This window comes from Lycium ferocissimum, chromosome 7 (genome assembly GCF_029784015.1).
Source record: "Lycium ferocissimum isolate CSIRO_LF1 chromosome 7, AGI_CSIRO_Lferr_CH_V1, whole genome shotgun sequence".
In the NCBI taxonomy this organism is placed as follows: Eukaryota; Viridiplantae; Streptophyta; class Magnoliopsida; order Solanales; family Solanaceae; genus Lycium; species Lycium ferocissimum.
The window spans coordinates 12761145-12775451 of record NC_081348.1 but is presented as its reverse complement, the minus strand read 5'-3'; the positions used below and the strand labels follow the sequence as shown (position 1 = coordinate 12775451).

The 14307-nt window shown below is 35.5% G+C and overlaps 1 protein-coding gene across 1 annotated transcript; it reads left to right on the top strand.

The window, feature by feature from the left end:
- Window positions 1–2028: 2028 nt before the first annotated feature.
- On the top strand, window positions 2029–13564 carry LOC132063384 (probable E3 ubiquitin-protein ligase LUL4). The gene is made up of 3 exons (XM_059455903.1): window positions 2029–2621; window positions 11632–12139; window positions 13090–13564. Exons 1-3 carry the CDS (start codon window positions 2167–2169, stop codon window positions 13207–13209), a joined length of 1083 nt encoding a protein of 360 aa, XP_059311886.1. The 5' UTR covers window positions 2029–2166; the 3' UTR covers window positions 13210–13564.
- The last annotated feature ends 743 nt before the right edge of the window (window positions 13565–14307 follow it).

The following is a 14307-nucleotide window of genomic DNA, read 5'->3' as shown; positions in this document are numbered from 1 at the left end:
TTGTCATTTTATAAACTTAAGAAGATACTAATTTTCCCTTAATTTACTTTTGTTCTAATATATACTAATCATAAAAGAATAATTTAGTTGATAGGTCTTGTCTAGAAACCCAGGTGTAGGTGGAATAGGAGGTGTAATTAGGAATAGCAGTCAAGACTGGGTTATTGGTTTCATGAAAGGCCCCCAATGCTACAAACAACCTAGCAGAATTAAGTGTTATGCAGGGACTCCAAATTGCTCTGGAAAACAACTTGATGCCGCTGGAAATTGCTACAGACTCAGTTGAGGTAATTACAATGTTGAAACAAGGACATTTGCCTTACAATTCTATAATTTTTGAATGAAGGTTATTGATGCCAAGGCTGAGTAGTCTGGTGATAAAGCACAATTATCGCGAGCAGAACAAGATCGTTGACCTTTTGGCAAGGAAGGAGCGAAGAAGAAACTTTTGATAGGGTATATCGCGAGCAGAACAAGATCGTTGACCTTTTGGCAAGGAAGGAGCGAAGAAGAAACTTTTGGTAGGGTATAGATAGTAGTAGTTCCTTCGGTGTTTATAAATGAAGTACTTGGGTAGACATTCTAAAAATGAACGTATAATTTTTTTTATTTGTAATCTAACTCAAAATGGGATCTCCCATGAAACTGGAATGGGCATACATTCCCCTGCAACTGTGTAATTTTGTTAAAAGTGGGAAGCTCCTACCTTCAAAGTTGGATTACGATTTTGCCCCTGCAGTAAATCAAAATGTAATAAACATCTAATTAAATATTAAATAGTAATATTTTAATTACCTCAATTGCACAGTAAATGAAAATGTAGCTGCTTGGACTTCCCCATTTACTGCAACTTCCCCATTCATTTGTATTGATTTCATCTTCATTACTTTAAAAATAAAAACGTACAATCTATTTTATCCTGTGGAATGTCCTGCCTTTTAATTCCAGAACTTGCTATATAATGCAGCCTAAGCTCATTATTATATTCATTTTGTTGGACCAATGCACATAAGATGAAGTTGCTATAGTAACATCCTACTAACTTGTAAGTTATGGCTGTGAACGTGCCAATTAATCACAATTCATTCTTTTCCCCTTCTAAGCTAAAGAGTCCATGTTAAAAAAACTTTTGATTTTCCTTTATACTCCATTACCAGCTCCTTAATTTAATTTCTCATAATTGCTCGTTGGCTTTTCATTTTCCTATATGCTTTTGAAATGAACCTGTAATATACATTTTTTTTAATAAATAGAGTGCTTTCCAAAGTCATTTCATATCATTTACCCTTTTCAAATCCTTACAATTCCGTGAACTCGACCAAATTGCTCCAAGCTCAAGTTGATGGGACACAGAAAGAGAATGGTATTAATTAATTTGGAATCATTTTAGAGTTTTATGGTCTTAATTTTTCTATTGTAGAAGTTAGGCAAGTACTCTTATTCTCTTTTCATTATTTGTAAGTGTTCTTTTATTTTTATCAAATTCTATGTAATATGAAACAAGAATATGATTTTCTATTCATATTTTCTTATACATTGATCTTATTACGAGATAACTAATCATGGCATCATATGAACTTGATCTATTATACAATCATCTCCCATTTTTTTATTTACTTATGTTTTAAGAACTGTGGTCACGTGTCATTGTCACAGATTATGAAGTTCGTTAGAAGATTCAGTACGTTTGTGCTTTGAAATGACAATAACCACCAGTCAAATTAGCTCACTATTCATCGGATCGCGCTTGTAATTTTCCTTTCAAATTTTGTACAACTCATATTTTAATACTCTTTCAAAACGTTTATACCAATTAGCATGAGATACATGTGCAACGCATGTATTCGAAAACTAGTTATATTTATACATGGAAAACAAGTAATTTAATCAAACATTAATTTCTATAGTAAATGCTTATTAAATTCTGTTGTTTAGTAATACATATCAAAACCTTAAATAACAATGCTGTTCTCAACTAACTCTGACAAATTGTATTAAAATAATCCCACCAAAAAAAGGGGAAAAACCAAAAAACAAGAGAGAGAGAAGGTCACTTTTCTTTTCTTTTGTGAGAGAGAGAGAGAGGCACATTTGTCACTCCAAAGTCCAACAACAGTCCAACACAACCACCAGAAGAAGAAGAAGGAGGAGGAGGCAAAACTAGTGATGGGCATTTCACAGAGCAACACCAACAACAGAAGAAGAAATCATACCAACAACTGGAATAATCATCCTTATTATGCTTACCCTTCTTCTTCTTACTCTTACTACTCACCTGACCCTACTTACCATACCCACCCCCCTCCTCCTCCTCCTTTCCCTTTTCCACCTCATCTCCTCCCACCCCCACCACCCCCCTCCTACACCTGCCACTGCACTAATCCTACTGTTGTTGGTAGGTCTGTTTTTGCTCACAATGATTGGCCTGTTGGTTCTTACCTACCTCCTCCTCATCAGGTGGTGGGGATGGTTGCCCCATCACCCTATGGTGACACACAACAAGCCAAGAAAGTTAGGAGTGGTGTTAATGTTCATAAAGGTTCATTAAAGCTTGAGCTTGATGAGCACAACCCACATCAACATTTGGTTTCTTTTGTCTTTGATGCTCTCTTTGATGGAAAGTAAGTACCTTTCCTTTGCTTCAAGATTTGTTTCTGCTTTTCTTAGTTACAGTTAATATATTGCTGTTAGAAAAATGATGTTAATTATGAACCCAATTGAACTCAGAGCCGATAAATTTAGGTAATAAAAATGAAAGATGAAGTTAAGTTCCAAGAATGAAAGATGAGATCTTTCTTTCCTTTTGTACTTTTCTAGGTAAGGAATTTAAATTCTGGCACCTCACTTTAGCCATGTTGTTTCATTTGTGGGATCTCCTTCCTTGGAGTGTCTTTACTTTTAGCTGGTGGAAGTCTATTTTTTTAAAGAAGAACCCAAGATTCTCTTTTTTTTTTTGGGTTGTTGATTTTTTTTTGAAGAACATCTCTTTTTTTTCCCACCAGCAGCAACAAGGCTTGGGGATTTGTTTTTGTCTTCTTTGGGATTTTTTTTTTTCAACCCACTTGATTGACCACTAGGTCACAATTGTACAGGATCCCAAGTTTATCTTATCTTAAGGTTAGAGTTTGCAGATTATCGAACTTGGGCAGAAAGATTTTTGTGATTGTTATGCCGCTAATGGATATTACTTGACTCTTTGCTCTTTCTCCGTGGCCTTACTTTCGCTAAACATTGAAGTTATATCTGCGGATTCATCAGATTATTGTATCTTAATTTTGAATTGGTGAAGTCTATTGGGCTCATGATTAACCCGGTTTAAGATGTTATACTATTATTCATTAATTTACCTTCTCAAACAAAAAAAGATGTTATACTATTAGTCTTGTTCCGCATTACTGCTATCAACAAGTTCCTTAATGAACATCATACTAAGATAACTGCATCCCATAACTTCAGAAAGATACTGCTTCGGTGTTGCCTGTTTCTATCAAATATAGAGCTCCTTAACTCAAGAAATGACAGTAACACGTGAATTTTGAAGCAAGAGATCCATATAAGCAATGTTGGCTAGTAGATAATATATTTAATTGTTATTGGTACCCATGTTATGTCTTGTTTGCTAGGAGTCTTTTTAATTTGATTAGAGATTCATCTCTAGTTATAGAGGACCCCGATTTGTCTTTTTTTTTTTTTTTTGAAATTGGTAACTGTATCTATATTTCATCCTGATCAAAACAGTACATAGGTTGTACTGAACCATATTTACAAAGGTATTCCTACTTTCTGAGATCCTACTCCTACATTGAATCTAATACATCAATGATGGAGACTGTATCATTGGAATAGACCTGATTACACCAAAAACATAATAACATAATACAATTCATCTTGATTTTCTGCATGCTATTTTCTACATTTTCAAAACATCTAGAGTTCCTCTACTTCCAGATTGTCCACCAAATGCTTGCAGGGATAATTCTCCATCTACCTCTGTTCTTTGCTTGCAACCCTGCTTCCTCCCAGCTGTGAAGTGCCTCTGTAATCCTTCCAGGCATAGTCCAAGATATACCCTTAAGATTTAAGAATAATCTCCGTAGTTGTCCTGTTACCTTGCAATGTAGGAATAGATGGTTAACTGTCTCTGCATCATCACCACAAAAAAAGCACCTGGAGCATAGTGGCAACCCTTTTCTCATCAAATTTTCTTGTGTCAACACTGCCTCCTTAGCTAGTAACCATATAAAGCATGCTACTTTATGTGGAATTTTTGTTTTCCAAATTTGTTTCCATGGCCAGTTGTTGGGTTGTTGACTGTCCTGATTCATCCATCTGTAAGCTAACTTTACCTTGAAGATTCCCTTGCTATTGTCCTGCCACCATAACACATCTTTCCCTGTCTCCAGTCCACTGAACTGCTCTATTGTACTAAAAAATTCAGCTACCCTTGGAATTTCCCAGTCATTTAAATGCCTCCTGAAATTAAAGCTCCATCCTTGAGGGGTCCAATGATCTGCTATACTCCTTTGCCAGTGCAATACAAGATTATGTATGTCTGGGAAAAGTGATGCCATCTTTCCTGCCTCATGCCAAACATCCTTCCAGAAATCAGTCTTCACCCCATTACCCACTTTTATCTTGGTATTCAGCTTGAATTCATCCCACAATGCTCTGATGGATCTCCATAAACTTACTCCATATGGTGTAGTAACCACTTTTGTTATCCAATTATCCTCCTCTTCATACTTAGCTCTGATGACCTGCCCCCACAGAAGTTGATTCTCATTATCATTATTGTACTTCCATAACCATTTCATTCTGAGTGCTTTACTATGAACTTTCAGATTCTTGATCCCTAAGCCTCCATATTTCTTCCCTACTAACAAAGCTTTCCACTTCACCAGATGATATCCTTTCCTTTCTTTGTTCCCTTGCCACAGAAAGTTCCTCCTTATGCTATCCAACCTTTTGATAATCCCTGTTGGGATAGGGAACAAAGACATCATGTATGTTGGTAGAGCATCAAGAACAGAGTTAATGAGTGTCAATCTACCGCCCAAGGATAGATATTGAGTCTTCCATCTTGGCAGTTTTTTCTCACATTTCTCAACCACACTGTTCCAAATTCTTGTGGATTTAGACTTTGCTCCTAAAGGCATTCCAAGATAAGTGGTTGGTAGATCACCAATTTCACCACCTAAGATAGCATTCAACAACTCCATATTTGGCACTTCATTGATCGGGTATGAGAAACTTTTCCTCCAATTGATATGTAAACCAGAAAATCCTTCAAATAAAACCAGAATTACCCTTAGGATTTTAAGTTGTTCTTCTTCTGCATCACAAAATATGAGAGTATCATCTGCATATTGTAGGTGAGTAATCTCGATATTCTCCTACCAGCTTTTGCAACATCAAAACCTCTTATCCATCCATTGAAATTTGCAGTTTTAACCATTTTGTTGAGACCCTCCATAGCTAATAGAAACAGAAAAGGTGAAAGTGGATCTCCCTGCCTGAGTCCCCTTTGAGTTTTGAAAAAACCTGCTGGTGACCCATTTATCAGTACTGAAAAGCTTACTGTTGAAATACAGTATTTGATCCAATGTATCCACTTTTGCCCAAAACCCATACACTCCAATGACCTCAGAAGATATCCCCAATTAACATGGTCATATGTTTTCTCAATATCAAGTTTGCATAAAATTCCAGGCTTCTTTTGCTTCATTCTGGAATCTACTGCTTCATTGGCTATTAAAACAGCATCCATGATTTGTCTTCCTTTGATGAAGGCCATTTGTTGGGAGTCTACCAGTTTATCCATCACTCTTTTCAATCTTTCAGTGAGAATTTTAGATAGAATCTTGTAAATGCTGCCAATCAAGCTAATTGGCCTGAAATCCCTCATTTCTTTAGCCCCTTTCTTCTTTGGTATAAGAGCTATGAATGTGGCATTGAAACTTCTTTCAAACATTCCTTGTTCATGAAAATTTTGCAGTGTATTCATAATATCTTGCTTCACCACCTCCCAGCATTTGATGAAGAATCCCATGGTGAAGCCATCTGGACCAGATGCTTTATCAGTTGCACATAATTTTAAACATTTCAGCACTTCACTTTCCTCAAAGTTTCCTTGCAGTGACTCCTAGGACCCCGATTTGTCTTAAAAGACAAGTTTTTGAGTAGTGGAACAAAATGGACCCAAATGCAACAGAATGCATATTGATGATTCATATAGTTAAATCCAACTAATTTGGGATTTTGGTGTAGTAGTTGTTGCTTAAGTATTGTCGAGACAAAATGACTTCTCTCTTGCACCTTCAGTTATCCTTCTGAAAATATCTTTTACTACTGGATGCCACATCAGTGATCAGAAGATAGCTTGAGCTTGTCTGTGTACCGCTCTGTTTTCTATTATTATTTTTGATAAGCAAGCAACAACTTTTATTGAGTTGGCTTGCCAAGCAGTAAGATCGTGATGGACTTGTACAAAAGGTCAGCCAATATAACACTGCTTCTATATCTTGTAAATTACCTTGCCATGCACTATACTTGTGTCACTGCTCTGTTTTCTATTATTTAGTTTAATATGGGAATTGGCTACCCTTCTTTCTATGCTTTGCAGTCATGGGACTGAGCCAAGAACAGATTAGGGGTAGAATCCATATAAGAGCCATAGAGAATCTGGTATCTGATTTTCAGTTAAAGTAAAAAACCACATCGGGTTTGAGTCTGAAATCTGAACTGACAGCTTACATGAAATATGTGGGAAGATATAAAACTCAAAAGAGATACATATTACTCTCTGCTGTATAGTTTCAAGTTTGGTAGCTGTATGTAAGTTTTGATTTTCCCACTTGTGTTGCAATGGATTGAAGTGCTTCATCCTGATAGGTCAACGATTTTGTCGAAATTTACAGACTGCACGTGTCTTAGCTCGCATGAGCTATGCTATACTCATTACAGATCAAGAGAGATTGTGGAGCATAGGTTTGTGCTCGAAAAGAAAAAAAAAATTAAAAGGAAAAAGGAAAGTTTCCTTTTAAACCTTCAAACGGTCATGAAGTTGAATTGCTTTATTCATTTAGTGACATGGTAAAGTTTGAAGTTCGGGATGAATATATTGTTGTTTCACTTTTGGTATAAAGATTGTAGTGTAGAGGAGGCAGAATCCCTGGTAGACGTGCTTGGTTCATACCTGATCAAAAAAGAAAAAAAGAAGAAAGCTTGATTCACTGTGAACTCGAGTTGTTTTAGCATGGTTTTGGATATTTTTAAATATGGCTTTACTCTGCTTTAGGGCTCTTATTTCATATAATATATGGAGTATAAAACATATATACACAGACACACATATTAAATTCGGTGGTCCCTTACTCCCCTTTTGCTTTTATCCTGTGCTTTATACTAGGCTAGCGGTTGAAGATGTGTTTTCTTGTACCAAACTTTATATCAAATAGAATAAGGAGGAGGAGGAGGAACAAGAAGAAGCGGGAAAGAGGAGGTCCATACGCTGCAAACAAATATGAAATGGGTGTTGTTTACTAAAACACCAGGTGAATTTCCCTTGGTGACTCAATACCAACATCCTTATGATTATAGGTAGAGAGTCCTTACCGTTAGGTTATCCCTCTTTTGTTTGGAAACAAATTTTATTTTGGTCTAAGATGTCTTATGCTTGCTTCATTATGCATACATTACCCACTAATGAGATCTTTCTCCCTTCCCCTCCCCTCCCCTCTCTTCCTGAATTATTAAAAATGATAATAGCGAAAACGACTAACACTTGTGATAATAAATCCTAGGGTGAAACTCTTAAGATTCACAACCAAATAGCAAGAATTAGGGATGAGAAGAAAAGATATAGAGTAAGACCCAATTAATAAAGGAATTATAGGCAAATCTTGGTATACTAAACCTAAACCCTCCTAATTGATTCCTACTAATGAACCAATACTATTTGAATTCAATAAAGGAGACGCAAATTCGAATCCACAAAGATGCAACTCCAAATGAAATCAATGGACAAAGGTTTGCAATTACCAACAAAGGATTAATATAACTAAAGCTAGGATTACTACGATTACTAAGCCTAACAAACTATCACTCAAGGGTTTTTCATCAATATTCAAGGTAAGGTGTAAATGAAAGACTAAGGCATCTATTTATAGTCTTGCCTTTTACAACAAAGGCCCAAAAGTGGCCTTTGCACAAATAACCCACATAGGACCTTCACACGTCTCTTTCACATCTATCCACTGTGTAGTGACCTCTTTTCTTGTGTCCTCTTCAATATCGCCCCAAGCTACCATCCAAACATTGTATACTCTTGAGATCTTCTCTTCAAGCTCTTCCAACGCTCCTCTCTTCATGAAGATGGCTTGTAGTAGTTGGAGCTCCCTCGCTTGGCTTCGAGTGAAAGGTCTTGAAGAAGTCTTGCCACTTGATATCATATCAACTTGACAGAAAATTAATTTTCAAGCACTAACTTTAGAAAATTAATTTTCAAGCACTAACTTTAGAATGATTTGATCTTTGGGGCTTATATTTATCTTTGGTCCAGCTAGGTTTATTCCATTTCCTACTTCTGAGTTCTTTCAATTGGATTATAACCCATGGAAGGGCATTAAAGTGTTTGTGTTGCATATAGTAGCTTAATTTCACAACCGGTTTAGTTTAGTGACGATCAGTTAAAAAATCTATATAACTACCTGTAAGGATGTTCGACCTCGTATCTTTCCGGAAGAATCTGTCATTTTATGAAAATTTGTCAACATGATTCGGATTCAAATGTGGGGGCATAAGCCTTTGGAAGACACTACTCTTCGTGGAAGTGTCTTCGATGATTTACAAATAGTACAACCATCTGAATCAGCTTCAAAAACATAGTAAGACCACTTGACTGTTAATGAAATATTTTGACTGTTGGAGAGTTTGCAGTAAATTTCTACCAGAAATTTAAAGTGAATTCCCTGCGAATCTTGTCCATAACTAGGGAATTTTAAGTAGGCTTTTGGACATGAGTTGGTTGAGGTTAAAAAAAAAAAAAAAAAAAAAACTAGTATTTGAAGTCGAAAAAGTGTATTTGGAAATTGAAGTTGTGTTTGAACTTGAAAATGCAGTTGAAGTTTTATGAGTGAAAACTTGGAAAAACTCGAAAAACACCTTAACCATGTTAGTCAAACTTAAGTTACCTTTTCCTCAAAAAAAACATGTTAGTCAAACTTAATATTGAATCTGTCCCATTTTATTTGATACTTTTCGCTTTTTGAGAGTCAATTTGACTAAACTTTGAAGCTAAATTGGATTATATTAACTCAATATTTTAAGATAAATTATATATTTGAAAACTACATTAAATGTACTATAAGTTGCAACCTTTTTCAGATCAATTTGGTGAAAAAAATACATTTTAAAATATTGGTCAAAGTTCATGCAGTTTGAATCAGGAAGCGAAAAGTATCACATAAATTGGGACAGAAGGCGTAATTCAAATTTGAAGTTGAGATAATGGGTCAATTTGATAAACAAGCACTTATTTGATTCAAATTTGAAGTTGAAATAATGGTTCAATTTGATAAACAGGCACTTATTTGAAATAATCTCCAAATACATTTCAAATCTTTGAGCCAAACTGCATGTGGGAGAGTACTTGTCTTAACCCGTTATCGAACTACGTATGGGGGCAATTACCACTCTATAGAGAGTGATCCATTCATCATGCCTGAAAACCTTGACTCTCGTTTTTGTTTCTATTAGCCATTATGTCCCATAAATAGTACCAACATTTGTATCTTTCACTCTTTCTGGTAATGCTTTTGATTTTTCAATTGAACAGAAGCTTTGTTTCCTAGCTCCTCAGAAGCTCATTCTCATTTTTGTATTTGTTAAAATTGTTGGGACTAAGGAAAAGCTGAATAATATCTGCAGCTTGCTCAATAGAATCACTTCACTCTTGTATTTTTCAAACCTGTTTTGAAAATGCTTTTTTCAAGCCGAGGGTCTTATTGGAAACGCCCTTTCTACCATACCCAAGGTAGGGGTAAGGTCTGCGTATACCCCACCTCCCCAGAACTCGTTTATGGTATCACACTGGGTATGTTGTTGTTGTTGCTGCTCAAAAGCATCACATTATGGATCTAGATATCATGTTTTAGAGTAAATTTTGATTAGCCCGCGGCCTTTTATATCTTGGAACAAGAAGTATTCCTGAGGTGTTTATCTCATTCATTGGAGTTAAAGAGGATTGAGGCTTACACTTTAAATTTAATAAGGCATCATTTAAATGTTCGATGGACCACACAAAGAAGGAACTTTTGGTGTTCGACTCCAACAAATTATGGACTAGAAGAATGCTCAGCCTTTTTACATCAAGAAGAGACCTACCCATTTTAAACTGCATAGGAAACTTGTCACTTGGCATGTTCCTTTTGCTGAAGATTTTTTAGTTTCAAATTCAGTTTCACAGCATTCTTTTATGCTTCCGTTATTATGTGTTTGTAGTTTACAAATGTCAAGCTGTTGTTATCAATGTTGTATGTGATTGAACCTATCAAAAAGAAAAATCGGTGTTGTATGTGATTGAACCTATCAAAAAGAAAAATCGGTGTTGTATGTGATAACCAAAAAGGCCTTGCCATTGTGATAACCAAAAAGGCCTTGTGCTACCATTGTGTTCAGAAAGAATAGGATATGGAGCTTGTGTGGCGAAACTCAAATAGCGATAGAAACTTGGGGCAGAAAAATGAAAGAAAGAAAATTAATCGAACGAAAGATAACCTTCTGGAGTTACCATGCCCCAATTTTTTTGCTAGGATTTTTTTTTTTGCTATGCAGCATGCCTCAATTTTTATAACCGTTGATACTATTTATATGGGAAATTACTAATGGTAAACTGAAAACATATTTTGGCCATGCTTTTCTGTGCAAGTTGCCTTTAATACTTTTCAGAGATTCAGGAATCTCTTTATTAACTTTTTTTTTGATCTGGTAAGAACATGTTATATTCATTAATGAGATGTCTCTTGCTGTTATTCAAAGTTGGAACGGAAAACCTCAAAAAGATTTTAGCTGAATACTTACTTGAGAAGTATCTAAAAATCTATTGCGTCTCATTCTCTAAAATTTTGTTGGGATATTAGTCAGGTGATGGTAAGAACTGCTTGTGCCTCAAAAGAAACAATGTAGTGTCACTTCATTTGTTGATCTTCATTTTTACAGATTCAAAGTTGGAACTGAGAACCTCAAAAGGATTTAGTTGAATAGTTATTTGATAACTATTTTAAAACCTATCATATCTCATTCTCTATAATTTGATTGGGAGATTAGTCAGATGATAGTGAAAGAACTTCTTGGAGCCTCAAAAGAAACGATGTAATGTCGCTTAGTTTGTTGATCTTTCATTTTTACAGAGGTGAGATGGTTTCATATTATTTGATTTAAGGTAGTATGTGGGTGTTCAGTGGAAATTATGTGCTCCAAATTCGCAGGAGCACCAGTATATACTACTTGTGCCTATAGCTTACAGATTGTATCTTATTGCTTTATTTATTTTATACATGTAAATGTCATTGCTGAATCCTTCATCTAGTTTAGATCATGAAATGATTTCTTTTTTTCCTCTCTGTTGTACAGCATCACAGTGTTTTATTTTGTCAAGGAAGAGCCTCATTGCAGATTTGTTCCAATATATCCCCATGTCCATGTACCTATAACAGTTCCTTTCCAGAGAGGACTTGGACAGAAATTTCGTCAACCTTCTGGGACAGGCATTGACTTAGGCTTCTTTGAAATGGAAGATCTTTCTGAACTGTCATCAGATGAGAATGTGTTTCACCTGGTAATAACTGCTACAACATGCCTTCCATCTGTTTTAACAGAGGATCATATAAGTGATACTCTGCATAAAACGTCCCTCCATATGCAAATTAGTCAAGCTGTATTGGAGAAGGATCATGAAGGGGCTCTCAGAGTGAGAATCACTAGGCAGATTTTATGGGTTGATAATGTTCGCTATGAGCTGCATGAGTTATATGGAATTGGAAACTCTGGCCCAGATTATGAGAACAATGGCTCAGGCAAGGAGTGTGTAATATGCATGACCGAACGCAAAGATACAGCAGTGCTTCCATGCCGACATTTGGTAAGAACCACTAAGCTCAGTCATGCTTTTTTGAAAAGTACTGAGCTGCCTTTGCCTTTGCTGAACGTTTCTTATTTTAGACAAAGATATGTTGATAAAAAGAATTTTGATGAAATCATTTTGCATCCTTAAACTCAAAGAATAAATAGACAAAAATCATTTTGATTTTCTTGTTCTTGAAAATATTTTATGGTCTAGACATCGTAGAGAATTGAGAATTCAATTTTATTATTTTTTTTTAAAAGAAAATTCTTTGAATTGGAATGGCAGCAACAGAAATTCAGTATTTTGCAACAAAAACAATGTAAAAAGCTGGAGTCATTTTTTGGATGAAAGGAAACCTATTTAGAAAAATGAATTAATTAAATTTAAGTACTTTTTTGGTCTAATTATCGGTTGGATGATATAGCTTGAATGAATTGTTAGTGGTTCGATACCAATAATGATAGCCGTTTTAGTATCTTAAGGATACATATGTATCCCGATTGAAAAGTAATTGATAGTACTATATACATTACCTGTCTCGTATAGAATATGTGAAAGCAAACAAATGCACACATGCCTTGTCTTACATCTCATTCGAATCTAACTCGAGTAGACGTTAAAGTAGCTCAAACATACTTATTCCAATGGTGGTTAATCATTGTGGTTTTTATTTGTAATAAATCATTTTCTTGTCGCATATTTTCCTTCGGGGGTGGAGAGATGTAGTTATTCACAAAAATCTCGCTTCACATAGTATCATTTTTGTAATTGCAAGATATTGAGATGCAAGATTGATGTAAATAGCTTTCAATTACTAGTAGTTGCTCAAGATACAGTAATGAGTTGGCTGCCATTGCACCAGTTGCATTTTACATTTGAAAGTCTCTCCAGCGCTCTGATGGTTTCTATTTTCGGCCTTTAACATCTTGGCTGCTTTATTGATTGATAACTTTCCTGTTGTCCAGTGCATGTGCAATGGATGTGCGAACACATTGAGACTTCAGTCAAACAGATGCCCAATCTGCCGGCAACCATTTGAAGAGCTCTTAGAGATAAATATTAACAATGGGGATACCGATGAGTGAGCATTTCCTTGCAGAAACAAAGTAGCGATCCTAATATCATCATATGCGTGTCTCCTGTTTTCAACTCGTAAATGTTTGTCCCTATATATGTGTAGATCTTCATATAGCCAGTTAATCGCTTTTGTGTTGGCCAACTATTTTTTCATTCCTTGTGTTATATTGCAATGTAAATATAACCTAGGCCAATGGTCGGTCCGGATGAATTTGTTTCACTATTTACTTAGCTAGCCGAGTGCCTCTTGTCTTGAATAACTTACTTTCATGTACTAAAAGTTATGCTGCTCTGGAAATATGGTGCATGTAAACATTCATGAATGTTTGATTTCTGACTAAAGTTTTAACAGTATTGCTTACCTTTCCAAATGTCCTACTTTTGAATTTTCCCCCCCATTGCTTGCAGATTCAGTTATTGGTAACCTTTTAGGCTTTTTCCTTGGTCAAGATCACAAAAGATGGCTATTCAAAATCAAGAAAGATTAGCCCTAGATAGGGTCACATGAATAACTTTGAACATTCTAGGCAGTATATTTTTTTTACTTTTTCTTTTACTCTTGCAAACAGCCAAAAAGGGGTGTGGGTGGGAGAATATTTGCCATGGAAGTTAGCAGTAAGCAAGACAAACTTTAGCAGCATCCCCAAAAGCTTCTGTGGGGTTTTTCCCAGAGGTCTGAAAGTGAGAAGATATACAATTAACATTTATAGCTTTTTTGTATCTTAGTTACACTTACAACTTTGTACATATGCACTGGCTTCTTTGTCTTTGGGGACCATACATAGTTTTTTGAGTCTTGAAGATTACACTTCTGTGGCTACTTGATTCAGTTTTTGAGTCTTGAAGATGACACTTCTCTGGCTGCTTGATTGTGTTTTCATTTCATTTCTTTTTCCATTTTTCTCTTTCATACATCATACATTGAAGCTTAAGTTCTCAAAGGGTAAAAAGAGAGAAATTTCAAGAGCATTTTTGTCGATGTTTCAATCATTTCTTCCATTCCCCTTTCTTTATGATGGATCAAATCATCTACATTTATATTTGCTTTTGGGATTTAATGCATTTTATTATGCTGTTTATGTCACTTGGTTGTGCCATGCACTCTA

What these genes read in the sequence shown, in the direction of transcription:
- LOC132063384 (XM_059455903.1), top strand. Translation starts at nt 2,167, where the DNA reads ATGGGCATTTCACAGAGCAACACCAACAACAGAAGAAGAAATCATACC. An exon ending in GATGCTCTCTTTGATGGAAA is followed by an intron (nt 2,622 to 11,631) that starts GTAAGTACCTTT and finishes TCTGTTGTACAG; the next exon opens with CATCACAGTGTTTTATTTTG. An exon ending in TGCTTCCATGCCGACATTTG is followed by an intron (nt 12,140 to 13,089) that starts GTAAGAACCACT and finishes CCTGTTGTCCAG; the next exon opens with TGCATGTGCAATGGATGTGC.